Source organism: Desmodus rotundus, chromosome 9 (assembly GCF_022682495.2).
Source record: "Desmodus rotundus isolate HL8 chromosome 9, HLdesRot8A.1, whole genome shotgun sequence".
Lineage (NCBI taxonomy): Eukaryota > Metazoa > Chordata > Mammalia > Chiroptera > Phyllostomidae > Desmodus > Desmodus rotundus.
This window is the reverse complement of record NC_071395.1, coordinates 107,970,953-107,983,187: the sequence shown is the minus strand read 5'-3', so window position 1 is coordinate 107,983,187 and position 12,235 is coordinate 107,970,953. Positions and strand designations below refer to the sequence as shown.

Sequence of the window (12,235 nt, the reverse complement as noted above, 5' to 3'; positions counted from 1 at the left end):
CTAAACGGCCTGATGTGGGGCTGGGACTCTTCACTCCCAAGAGATGCCTCCCAAATTTTTATCTGTCACACATGGGTTTGTGATCAGCCTGTTCTGCATCTGTGCCCCTTCTACTAGTCTGGATGGATGTGGTTTTTTTAATTCTGTAGTTGTCAGACTTCCATTCAACTTGATTTCTGATGGTTCTGAGAGACTGTTGTTCTATATTTTAGTTGTAATTTTGATGTGGTTGTGTGAAGAGCCGAGCTATGTCTGCCTATATGCCCGCCATCTTGACTGGAGGTCAATCTGTTTTTAGAGTGAGGCCATAGAATGAGAACTAGCACCCACCTGCCTCCCCCATAACTATTCCACAAACACATTTACACCTTTCTCTGATAGGTCAGTTTTTAGTATATTCACAAGGTTGTACAGCATCGCTACTATGTAATTCAAGAACACTTTCATCACCCTGTAAGGGGGAACCCCTTACCTGCCAACTATGGATTTACCTATTTTCGATGTTTCGTGTCAGTGGAATCATGTAATACATGGCGTTTTGTGACCGGCTTCTTTCACGTAGTATGTTTTCAAGGTTCATCCATGTTTTAACATGTATCGTGGCTGAACAATGCTCCATTGTAGGGATATACCACAATTTGTTCACCTGTTTATCAGTTAATGGACAGTTGGGTTGTTTCCCACTCTCTGATCATTATGAATAATGCTGCTAAGAACACTCATGTACAAGTTTTTGTGTGAACACACGTTTTTAATCCTCTTGGGTATATACCTATCAGTAGAATTCCTGAACCATATGATGACTCTGTGTTTAACTTTTTGAGGAATTACCAGACTGTTTTCCACAGAGGCTACACCATTTTACATCTCTGCCTGCAGTGCATGGGTGTTCCAATTTCTTTGCATCTTTGCCAACACTTGTTATTCTCGGTTTTTCTTTTACTAGCCATCCTGGTGGGTGTAAAGTACATCTTACTGTGGTTTTGACTTGTACTTCAGTACTGTCAAATGATTTTGAACATCTTTTCATGTACTTGTTGGCCATTTGTGTATCTTCTTTGGAGTAATGTCTATTCATATCTTTTGCCTGGTTTTAAATTGTATTGTGTTTTTATTGCTGATTTGTAAGAGTGCTATATATTCTGGATACTAGACTTACCAGATATATGATAGTACTTGTGTATAAAATATGCAAATAATTTTCCTATTCTGTGGGTTGTCTTCTCACTTTCTTGGTAATAGTATCCTTTGTAAACATGAAATATTTTTTATTTTGACGAAGTCCAGTTTATCTGTTTTTTTATTGGCTGCTTATGCATTAAATGTCATATCTAAGAAACCATTGCCCGACCCGAAGATAGGAAGATGTATACTTGAGTCCTTCTAAGAGTTTCACAGTATTCGCTCTTCCTGTAGGTCTTTGATCCATTTCGAATTGATTTTTTTTTAACATGGTGTGAGATAGGGGTCCAGCTTCACTCTTCTGTGTGGCACTGTTCACTTATCCCAGCACCATTTGTTGAAAAGACTGTTCTTTCCCAATTGAAATATCTTGGCACCCATGCTGAAAATCAATTGCTCATAAATGTGTGAGAGGGTCACCCATTGATTATAATGTCTCGAAATGTTGTTCAGGGTTAAGATGGTGTAGATAAGAGCAAAGCTCGGCCAAAAGATGATCAGGTAAAAACTTGAGTTCTGAATTTTAGTTTCCGTAAGCCCACATTAAGGGGAGTGTGGTGTGTCTTCTGGACCCAGGCTCAGCCATGAGGGCAGATGTGTGCTGTCTCCTGGGCTCCAGACAGCCTTGTGGGATCCGAGCCTGCATTAGTCCATGACGGATTCGACTGGGTTCATAAGCAGAAGCGGAGCCAGCAAATAGGTTTACTTCAGAAACGGAACTTGGATTCTCAGAAGCCTCAGGAGAGGGAGGGCGGAGCAGCCACTAGCCAGTGCACATTCCAGAAGGCCCAGAAGTGTGTGTGTGTGTGTGTGTGCGCGCGCGCTCATGCACACATACAAAAGCAGCCACACAGGCTCCCCTAGGACCCAGAAGCACCACTTAGGGGCAGGAAGAGCCAGTCCCTGGGGAGGAGTGAGCAGGGGCACACCTTATGTACACTTGTGTACACACTCACACACCTGTGTTCACTGATTCCCAGCATCCATGTCTGGGCACGGGAGCCTTGCCTTCTCTGACTCCGTGGTCAGTCCAGCTCTGGGGTGAACCCGCCGTTGTACCTCACCCCAACCCTGCTGCTCCGTTATTGTACTGGGAACAAGGTCAGTTCTCACTCCCATTAAGTCCGTGTCCAGGGGTGGAGTCCTGGTGCCTCCGTGCTCTTGGGGCGCCCAGCTCTGGGACACGGTGTTCACGGGCCTGTGCCACAGTCAGCGTGGGGAAATGATTGCCTCATAACCATTCCTATGGCCGAGCGAACTCTCCAGTTAGCCTGTGCAGAAGGTAAATCAAAGGCAATCAGTTCTTCCCATTCCCATTCACATCGAGTCCTGTCTCTGCTCTCTGGGCTTTTCACCAGAGATCCTGGGCTGCACAGCTCCCCTGCCCACCCTCTCTGCCCGGGTCCCCGCTGGGACAGACTGGTGCGGAGGGTCAGAGGAGGGCTGTGTGAGCGAAGGAGGGCAACGGATGATGACCAGAGTGTCGCTTGTTTCTTAAATCCCCAAACAGCAGTTTTCTACTCCTACCACTGTCCCCGTGGCCTCGGGTGTTGTAGCTGACAACCTGTCACACAGGTTTCTTTGTTTAAAAACTTCTAGGGTGCTGTCGGAGTTCAGCAAAGCCCAGGTAAACTCTGTGCCAACCAACGGACTGAGCCAAGAACCGGGGATCCCCACACTGGAGGCCTCACTGTCCCTCCACGGCGCCCTCCACAGCGCCCACCTCAACACCAGCTCACACCTGCGCTTCCATGCGCCTGCAGAGCCCCTGCCTCCCCAAGCAGCCTCTGGGGCTCGGGACGGTGGCCCCACGCAGGAGCCGCTTTCCCAGACACCTGGCTCCCTGGGCTTGCAGCACCTGGGCACTGACCACGCTGCCACTTCGGGAAACACATCAGACCAGCAGCCTTCTAGTCCTGTGAGAGCATCCGGCCAAGGGAGTGGCCAGCGGAAGCCTTCGGTGGATGGCGGAGCTGGACTGAGCCCCATGGTCTCCTCACCCACCAGTCCGGTGAGTGGAACAGGCTGCTCTGGGGGGTGGTCCTGGTGAAATGTCTCCACACCGGCCAGGGTTTCCCCGGCTGGTGACCCCGAGTGGCCTCTGCCTTCTCGCCATTTACCCTGTCTCCCTGCGTGGTGTTAGTGTGAATGGCATCGTGACAGTGGAGCTAATGTTTCCCGGTGTGTGCGCAGTGGATGCCGTGCCGCTCAGTTCCCAGGGGCACCTTCTGTTATCTTCACATGGGCCCCGTGAGAAGATAAGTCTCATTCCACCGCAGACTCTCCACTCTGAACCACGGCCACGTGACACCGTCAGGCCTTGGGCAGGAGACACGTCATCTCCCCGAATCTTGGTTTCCTCCTCCGTACTTGTTATTAATTAATCAATATTTTTATATAATACCTTTGAAAATACTCATTTCACAACATGATCCAGATTTAGAGCTGTGCTATCCAGCCCCGGCTGGTGTGGCTCAGTGGACTGAGCGCCGGCCTGCGAACCAAAGGGTCCCAGTCAGGGCACATGCCTGGGTTGCTGGCCAGGTCAGTTGCGGGCACTCGAGAGGCAACCACACACTGAGGCTTCTCTCCCTCTCTTTCTCCCTCCCTTCCCCTCTCTCTGAAAAGAAATAAATATTAAAAAAATCTTTTAAAAGAAAGAAGAAAAAGAACTGTGCTATCCGGTTTGACTACCAGCCACCTGAGGCTGTTGAGCACCTAAAATGTGGCTGTCCGAACTCAGATGAGCCACGTAAGACACACAGTAGATTTCGAAGACTTAGTATGGGAAAAAGAATGTAAGATTTCTCATTAATAATTTATGGATTACATATCAAAATGAAAATATTTGGATATATTGGGTTAAATAAAATACATTATTAAAACAATTTCACCTGCTTCCTTTTACATTTTAAAAAATGTGGCTACTAGAACATTTTTTTAAAAGATTATATTTATTTATTTTTAGAGAGGGGAAAGGAGGGGGAAAGAGAGGGAGAGGAACATCAATGTGTGGTTGCCCCTCGTGCGCCCCCTACTGGGGACCTGGCCCACAACCCAGGCACGTGCCCTGACTGGGAATCAAACCAGCAACCCCTTGGTTCACAGGCTGGAGCTCAATCCACCGAGCCACACACACCAGCGGGGGCTGGCTACCAGAACATTGAAAATTGACACGTGTGGCTCACGTTGTGCTTCTTGTGAACAGCGCCCCCCACAGTAAGCCAGTGCCGTTTGTAGATGACCTGAGGCTGTCGGTCCTGGGCCCGGCTGTGGGCCGTGAGTCCTGAGCGCTGCTGGCCCAGTGGAGCCTCGGCCAAGCCCGTGCACCCAGGCTGTCCGGCCTTTTTGATGTGTGTTTTTGTGTCGCAGAATGCAGAGGTAGGGACGGTGTGCATGTTGGTGCATGGTCACGCTCTTCAGCTCCGTCCACACACACCTGTCCTTTGGCCAGTAGCTCCCAGACCCTATAGCCCAGGCTGGGGCCAGGGCCATGAAACAGACTAAAGGAGGCACAGGCACACATACACGCCCTTTTAACACAGCTTTGTGGCAATGTGACTCACGTGCCATACAATTCACCTAATTAAAGTATAGAATTCTTTCTCTTTTTTTGTACATTCACAGGGGTTTGCAACCGTCACCAATATCTAATTTTAAAACCTTTTTATCTCCCATCAAAGAAATCCCTGCCCGTTAGCAGGCACTCGCCAACCTTCTCCCCTCCCGCTACCTTACTCCCCTCCTCAGCCCCTGGCAACCACCAATCTGCTCTGCCATAGACACGCTCTTCCAGACATACCACGTCATAGAATCTTGTAACAGTAGCCTTTTGAAGCTGGTTTCTTTCAATTAGCATAATGTTTTTAAGGTTCATCCACGTTGTCGCATGCATCCCTGCTTCATTCCTTTTTACTGCTGAGTAGGATTTCATTGGAGATCCCATTGTATGAATATGTCACATTTTATTTATCCTCCATCAGTTGATAGACATTTGGGGGCGTCCCCCCCCCCTGCTTCTTGGCTATTATGAATAACGCTGCAATAAACATTCACGTACACGATTTGGGGTGGACATGTTTTAAATCTCTTGGGTGCATACCTAGAAGCGAAATCCTTGGACATAACTCTGTGTTTACCCTTTGGAGGAACCGCCAAACCGTTCTCCAAAGGAGCCGCCCCACGTTGTATTCTCAGCAGCCGTGAGTCCTCTGCGTCCTCACCAACCGCTCTTACCGTCTTCATTGTTTGTCGCTGTCCTTGCCGCTCTAGCGGGTAAGAAGTGGCATCTCCTTACGGTTTGGATCTGCATGTCCCCGATGGTCAGTGACGTTGAGCATCTTTTCGTGTGCCTGTTGTCATTTCTGTGTCTTCTTTGGAGAAATGTGATCTGAACCTTTGCCCAGGGTTATCTGTCTTTTTATTACTGAGTTATAATAAGGTTTATTTTTTTACTTTCTATTGAATTTATTGGGGTGACATTGGTTAATAAAGAGCTCTAATAGTTTTTTTATATATTCTGGATCCTAGGCCCTTATTAGATATGTAATTTGCTAATAATATTTTGTCCCATTCTGTGAGTTAGTTTTTGTGCTTTTTTAAATTAATTTTTTAAATCTCCCCCTGAGGATATTTTTATTGATTTTTAGAGAGAGAGGAAGGGAGAAAGAGAGAGAGAGAGAGAAGGAGACAGAGAGAAGGAGAGAGAGAGAAACATCAGTGTGAGTGAAATACGGATTGGTTGCCTCCCATACGTGCCCCGACCAAGGATCAAACCTGCCATCTAAGTATGTGCCCCAAGCAGGGATCGAACCGGCGACCTTCTGGTGTATGGGACAATGCTCCAACCAACTGAGCCACCCAGCCAGGGCTCTTTTCACTTTCTTGATTGTGTCATTTGCAGCATAGAAGTTTTAAATTGTGATGTAGTCTAATTTATCTGTTTTTTTTCTTCGTTGTTTGTGCGCTGGTGTGGCATCTGAGTACCCATTTCCTAATCACGTCATGAAGATTTACTCCTATGTGTTATTCTAAAATTGTTATAGTTTTAGTTCTTTTTTTTTGTATTTTTTATTGTTGTTCTTAGTTCTTACATTTAGATCTGGGATCCATTTTCAGTTAATTTTTATATATGGTAGAAGAATGAGGCCCCGCTGCATTCATTTGCATATCCAGTTGTAGCCGCTCTGTCTGTCGAAAGGACTATTACTTCCCCCTTTTAAAAAGCTTTGAGACGTGATGCACCCTCGGGTACACCTCAGTGGGTAATCATACGTGGTGCTCACCCTGTGACCACCATCCAAATCGAGACGTAGAGTATCCCCAGCCCATCAAAGGAAACCAGAGATTCATTTTTCCTGTCATTGAACTTGACATAAATGGAAGCGTACGGTATCTACTCATTTGCTCCTTTCACTGAAAATTATGTCTGTGAGATTCACCTGTACACACAGCCTGGGGCGATAGCTTGGTCTTCTCCATTGCGCTGTAGTATTTTGTTATAGTAAGAATACATCGTAATGTGTCTCTCCTGGCTCCCACTCACAGCCATTTGGGTTGTGTCCGGGTTTGGGGCGATCACGAAGAAGGCTGCTGTGAACATTCTTGTACTTGCCTTTGGTGAACCTGTTTACTCATTCTTTTAACTGCGATTTTTATTGATTGATTTTTAGAGAGAGAGAAACATTGACTTGGTGTTCCACTTATCGATGTATTGACTGGTTGATTCTTGTACCTGCCCTGCCTGGGGATCAAACCCGCAACCTTGGCGTATCGGGACGATGCTCTAACCAACTGGGCTACCCAGCCAGGGCCCAATGTCCCCATTTCTGTGGGTGTATGGTTAGCAGTGGAATGGGTAGGTCATTGGATAGGCATATGTTTAGCTTTAGTAGACGCTGCCAAAAAGTTTTCTAATGGTGCTTGTGCTAAGTTGACTTCACATCAGTGATATGTCAGCATTGCCCTTTCTCTGCTCGCCCGCTTTTGACCCCCTGGCCTTCTTGCAGCTTGTGAGCGAGCAAGCTCCTTCCAGCCCCAGGCATTTCCAGTCTCTAATGCCCTCTGCCTGGACCCTCTTCTGACTCACTCCTCCTCCGCACTGTCGTCCCAGCCTTTCCCTACCACCCGACTTCAGAGCAACAGTGACTGTCTTTCCCCTTTACCTGCTTCACTTGGCAACTCTCATCGCTGTGGGAAGTTGTAGCATCTCTTTACTTGCCTGCTTGTTTATTTTCTGTCTTCCCAACTAGAATATTGGCTCCGTGTCTGTTCACTTCTGTATTGTCAGCTCCAAGCACTGTACCTGGGCGAGAGTGGGTATCAATGAACAGTTCTCGAACTCTCCAGAGACTCTTGAAATGCCAGCTCGTAAGATTACACTGAGCAGCGCATCCACCAAGTGCGGGGATGGCGGGCTGGCCTGGCCAGGGCAGACTCCGCCTCCTAGCGGGCCTCAGGGGGGTCTGGCCGCCTGGGTAACGTGGCATCAAAGTCCCCGCTGCTGAGTCCCACGTGAGCTCCTTCGATGCTCACCCGTTCAGGAGCCTGCGTCCCCAGGGGAGTTGTGGGCCCGTTCATTCCTCCCCTGGGTAGTCGCCAGGCGCCACTGTGTGGCTGCCTGCCCACACCGCCCAGCGGGCTCTGTGCCTTTCCGCAGGGCGGGGCTATGCCCTGAGCGCTACCTCCATGGTACCCATCCTCCTATGCTCCTGTCACTGAGTCACTGCTATTTATTTACCACTTTGGGAGGGAGTTCACTGTCAAGTTTTGTAATTCCAAGCGCCATTCAATCTTCCTTTAAATTTTCTTTTTTAAATTCATTCAGTTCAAAGCACCATGCTTGGTACAGGGCTGGAACAGGACAGACGAGGGCTCTGCTCTTTGGGTACAGACACCAGATTAGATACTGTAATTACACTGGGAAGTGCTGGGAAGAAAAGGTGCAGGGCGTGGGGCGCTCCCCAGAGGGACTGTATCTGTGGGGCCGGGGTTGGGGTGTGTGGGTTGGTTGCTCAGCCTAATTTGCAGAAGGCAGTCTGAAATCCGAGAGCTGGCCCCATCACTGCCCTCATGGGCCACCTCCTGCGGCTCAGGCCTCCCTCCTCCAAACATGCTTTTCTGACAGCGGTCCAGAGACCTGGTACCTGGGGGCAGCTGTTGTGTAAAGCGTCCCAGGGCCTTTAGTAACTCCAGCTGGCATTTCTCTTGGGTCCCTGGTGGCAGGTACTGCTGTGGCTGAGATCCTTGGCCAATGGTGATCCCCACCCCCCCCCAACTGTTAAAGGGGCAGGGAACTGGCCAGATGTGGGCCCCGGGTGAGCAGGAGGTAGGAAGGCGGTATGAAAGGGGCAGGAGAAGGGAGATCGTGGTGCGCTCCTCTTTCCCCCACCTCCCTCTCTGCTCTGTAACCGGGGACCCTGGCATGGGGCATAGCCACAGGGCTCTGTCCAGGCCCGTGTGCAGAAGCTCTAAGGGCCCAGCGTCCCCACTGTTTTTCTCCCGTGCTTAAGGGAACAGCAGGTTTTTGTTAGAGGCCTATTTCCTGGTGGCTAACCTGCGGTCCTTGGAGCGCGTCTGCCCATTTCCTAGTAGCCTCCCCCGCCGTGGACAGAGGGGCCCTCCCCAGGGACCGTGCACCATGTCAGAATGCACACGCACCTCCTTCCTTCCGGTTCCCTCAGCCCACCCTTTGTCATTTCATGTTAAAGATGTTTAGAAGGTCAAGGCCTATGCTTTCATCTGTTCTGACTCTGCGCCAAACAGCATTGTAGGTACTGGGATGGGAGTAAGACTAGGACACCCCGGGAGCCCGGCTGGGCAGTGGGAGGAGGCTGGGCTGGGGGTGAAGAGGGAAAGCCTCCAGGAGGAGGTGGTAGATCAGGGGTCCCCGGTCCCCAGGCGGCGGACTGGTACCGGTCCGTGCCCTGTTAGGAACTGGGCTGCACAGCAATAGGTGAGCGGCGGGCAGGCCCGCAAAGCTTTGCTCGCATTACCGCCTGAGCTCTGCCTCCTATTTCTCCGCCCCTGCCCTCCCCCCGCCTCCGTGGAAGAATTTTCTTCCGTGAAACTGGTCCCTGGTGGCAAAAAGGTTGGGGGCCACTGTACGTACATGACCCCTGAGCTGAGTCTCGGTGCATAATGGTCCCATTAGGGCCATTAGCAGGGGCTGGGAGGTCACAGACCCCCAGGTGTGTGTGCCAGGCTGCGTGAGGCGGCCCAGACCGCCAGGAGGTTGCTGCTGCCCATCTTCCTCAGGGAGTCCCCCTGGGTGTGAACGACCTCATCAGGCTTTGTCCCGAATCCTGTGTTGTAAATGGTCCCCTCTAGCCACCCTCACTGACATTGTTCTGTCACTGGCAGAAGGAAGCAGCTGCCAGAGCTGAGGGTTTTCAGAGGAAGTGCTGGAGGCCTAGCTCTGTGAGCCCCTCTGCCAAGCGCCTGACTCAGAGCTCTCCCTGTTGGCTGAAGGAGTCTTACAGCTTCTGAATGAATTAAGTTGTCTAAACCAATCCTTCTGGGGAAGCCCCAGTCCTGCTCCCCTTCCCTCTGTGTGGGAGCAGGTGGGGCAGTCCTGATTTAAGGGTTGGAAATAGCAACATCAGGTTGAGTCACATAAGGGCTGGTCTCACCCCTCGTGTGACTCATTTCCTCTGTGTAGACAGCCGTGTCCGGTGGCCCGGCCAGCTTCCTTGCCTCTGCTCTTACACACTTCGGCACAGAAAGGCCAGGAGTGCTTGAAATAGTAGGGGGGAAAGGAGGTAGAATCCCTTCCCACAAGCCTCTGACTCCAGACCCACTCCATGTCCCATAGCCAGTGAGCAATTTCAGACTCGGAGAGACAGCAGCAGACGGGAAAGGGCCTGGCTGCCTGGGCCTCAGGCGCCTGCTCTGTAGTGGGGACCAGACGTGAGGTAGCCAGTCAGGACTCTGGGTCCTGCTCACCTTGTCTCAAACCTGACAAGCAGGACCAAAACCCTCTACATCCCTTAGACAAATGATGCTGGGAACTGGATATCCACATAGAGAAGAATAAAGGTTCACCCCTTCCTCACACCATACACAAAATTAACTCAAAATAGATCATAGGCCTAGTTCTGAGAGCTAAAACTATAAAGCTCTTAGCAGAAAATACAGGAGTAAATTAATCTTCGTGGCCTTGGGTTAGGCAATGGTGTCTGAGATGTAACACCAAGAGCACAGAGGAAAAAAAAAAACAGATGAATCAGACTTCATCAAAAATTAAAACTTTTGTGCCTCAAAAGGTGCCATCAAGAAAATGAAAAGACAGCCTGTATAATTGGAAAAATCATTTGCAAATTATCTTTGTTTCCTAGGACTTCCGTAACAGATACTATAACAGGATGGCCTAGGACGACAGGAATGTATTCTCTGCTAGAAGTCCAAAACCCAGATGTTGGCAGGGTCGATTACTTCTGCGGTTCAGGGAGGAGGTCTGCTCCACACTCTTCTCCAAAGAAGACGTACGAGGGACCAAGAAGCCCACGAAAAGATGCTCAGGGTCATTAGACATTAGAGAGGTGCCAGTCAAAACCGCAGGACTGCACTTCGTAGCCCTCAGGGTGGCTGTAGTCAGACAATAACAATAACAAATGCTGGAGAGGACTTGGAGAAATTCAAACCCTCACACGTGGCTGGTGGGAATGTAAAATCGTACAGCCACTTTGGAAAACAGTTTGGAAGCGCCTCAGAAAGTCAGACCTAGTTGCCATTCATTTCACTCCTGGGTGTACAGCCAAGAGAGCAGACAACACGTCCACAGAAAAATTTGCGCATGAATGTTCACGGCAGCGGTATTCGTAATTGCCAAAGAGCAGGAAAAACCCGAATGTCCATCAGCGGACGAGTGGGCAAACAAAACGCGGTCCATTCGTACACTGGAATATTACTTGGTAATGAAAAGGAACGGGACACATACATGCTACAGCATGGATGAACCTCGAAAACATTATGCTAAGGGGAAAGAAGCCAGTTAAGTGACCACACGTTACAAGATTTTATTTACACGAAATGTCCAAAATGGGAGATCTGTGGAAACAGAAAGTAGACAGTTGGTTGTCTAGAACTGAAGGGGTTGAGGGGAAATGAGGAGTGATGGGTAATGGGAATGGAGTTGCTTTCTGAGAAACGAGAAATGTTCTCCACTTAGTGGTAACGGTTGCCCAACTCTGTGAATATCTCAATGAAGACATTTAAAAAAAAAACAACTTTGAAACAGCCTGTGTCTTTACTTCTTTCCTAACAGAAAGGCAAGAGCTGGATCTCGGAAGATGACTTCTACCTGCCTCCCCAGGAACGACCCCTGGAGAGTCCTTCCAGTCCTTCTGATCGCTCCATGGCTTCTTCCGGGGGGACTCCAGAGTCCAGGCCTGGGCTCCTCAGGCATTTTTCTCAAGGACCAAGAAAGAGCTCCTCCATGGGGGCCTTAGACCAAGCTTGCGTGCCTTCTCCAGGAAGCAGGAAAAGCAAGGCGGCCGCGGCGCAGGAGCATAAGAACTTCCGCGTGGTGCACCGCAGGCAGATGGGTAGGTGGCCGCAGAGCTCCGGGCGGCCTCCCTGCGGGTTCTGCCTTTCAGAAAGCAGCTCTGAAGTGCTCTCTTCCCTTACCACTTGGGGGGTATCTTCTCACCAGAAAACCCTCATCCCAAAATGTAAAGAGGAGCCACCCTTACTGAGTCATTCAAGAAAGCATTGCAGGGAGGGTACCCTATTTTCATATACAACCTTGAAAAGTAATGTTCCAAATTGCCTACAGGGCGCAAAAATACTGTTTCTTCTATTGAAGTGGAAAATGCCCTCCCTGAAACTACCCCATAAGTCTTACTATACAGAACTCTTGATTCTGTCTGGAGCCCAGAGCAAACCCTGCCTCTCGAAGGCCCCCAAGTTCCAGGTGCTCCTTCCCAAGGCCTCTGTCTCAGACGGTTCATTTAACAGTTCTGGGGGCTTTCTCAGATCCGGGCGGTGGCCTCCGTGTGCTGCTTGCGCTGAGGCCAGCGTGATCTCCCCGCTCCTGCCCCGCCCCGTGAAGTCC

The 12,235-nt window shown here is 49.7% G+C and overlaps 1 protein-coding gene across 3 annotated transcripts in view; it reads left to right on the top strand.

Moving 5' to 3' along the window:
- Positions 1–12,235, top strand: part of PLEKHM1 (pleckstrin homology and RUN domain containing M1) — a 44,673-nt gene that overhangs the window by 15,971 nt on the left and 16,467 nt on the right. For all 3 annotated transcript variants that reach the window (XM_053930577.1, XM_053930578.1, XM_071219405.1), the window contains exons 6-7: positions 2,782–3,193; positions 11,447–11,726. In XM_053930577.1, coding sequence (XP_053786552.1) covers positions 2,782–3,193; positions 11,447–11,726 — 692 coding nt within the window. The remainder of the gene's footprint in view (positions 1–2,781; positions 3,194–11,446; positions 11,727–12,235) is intronic.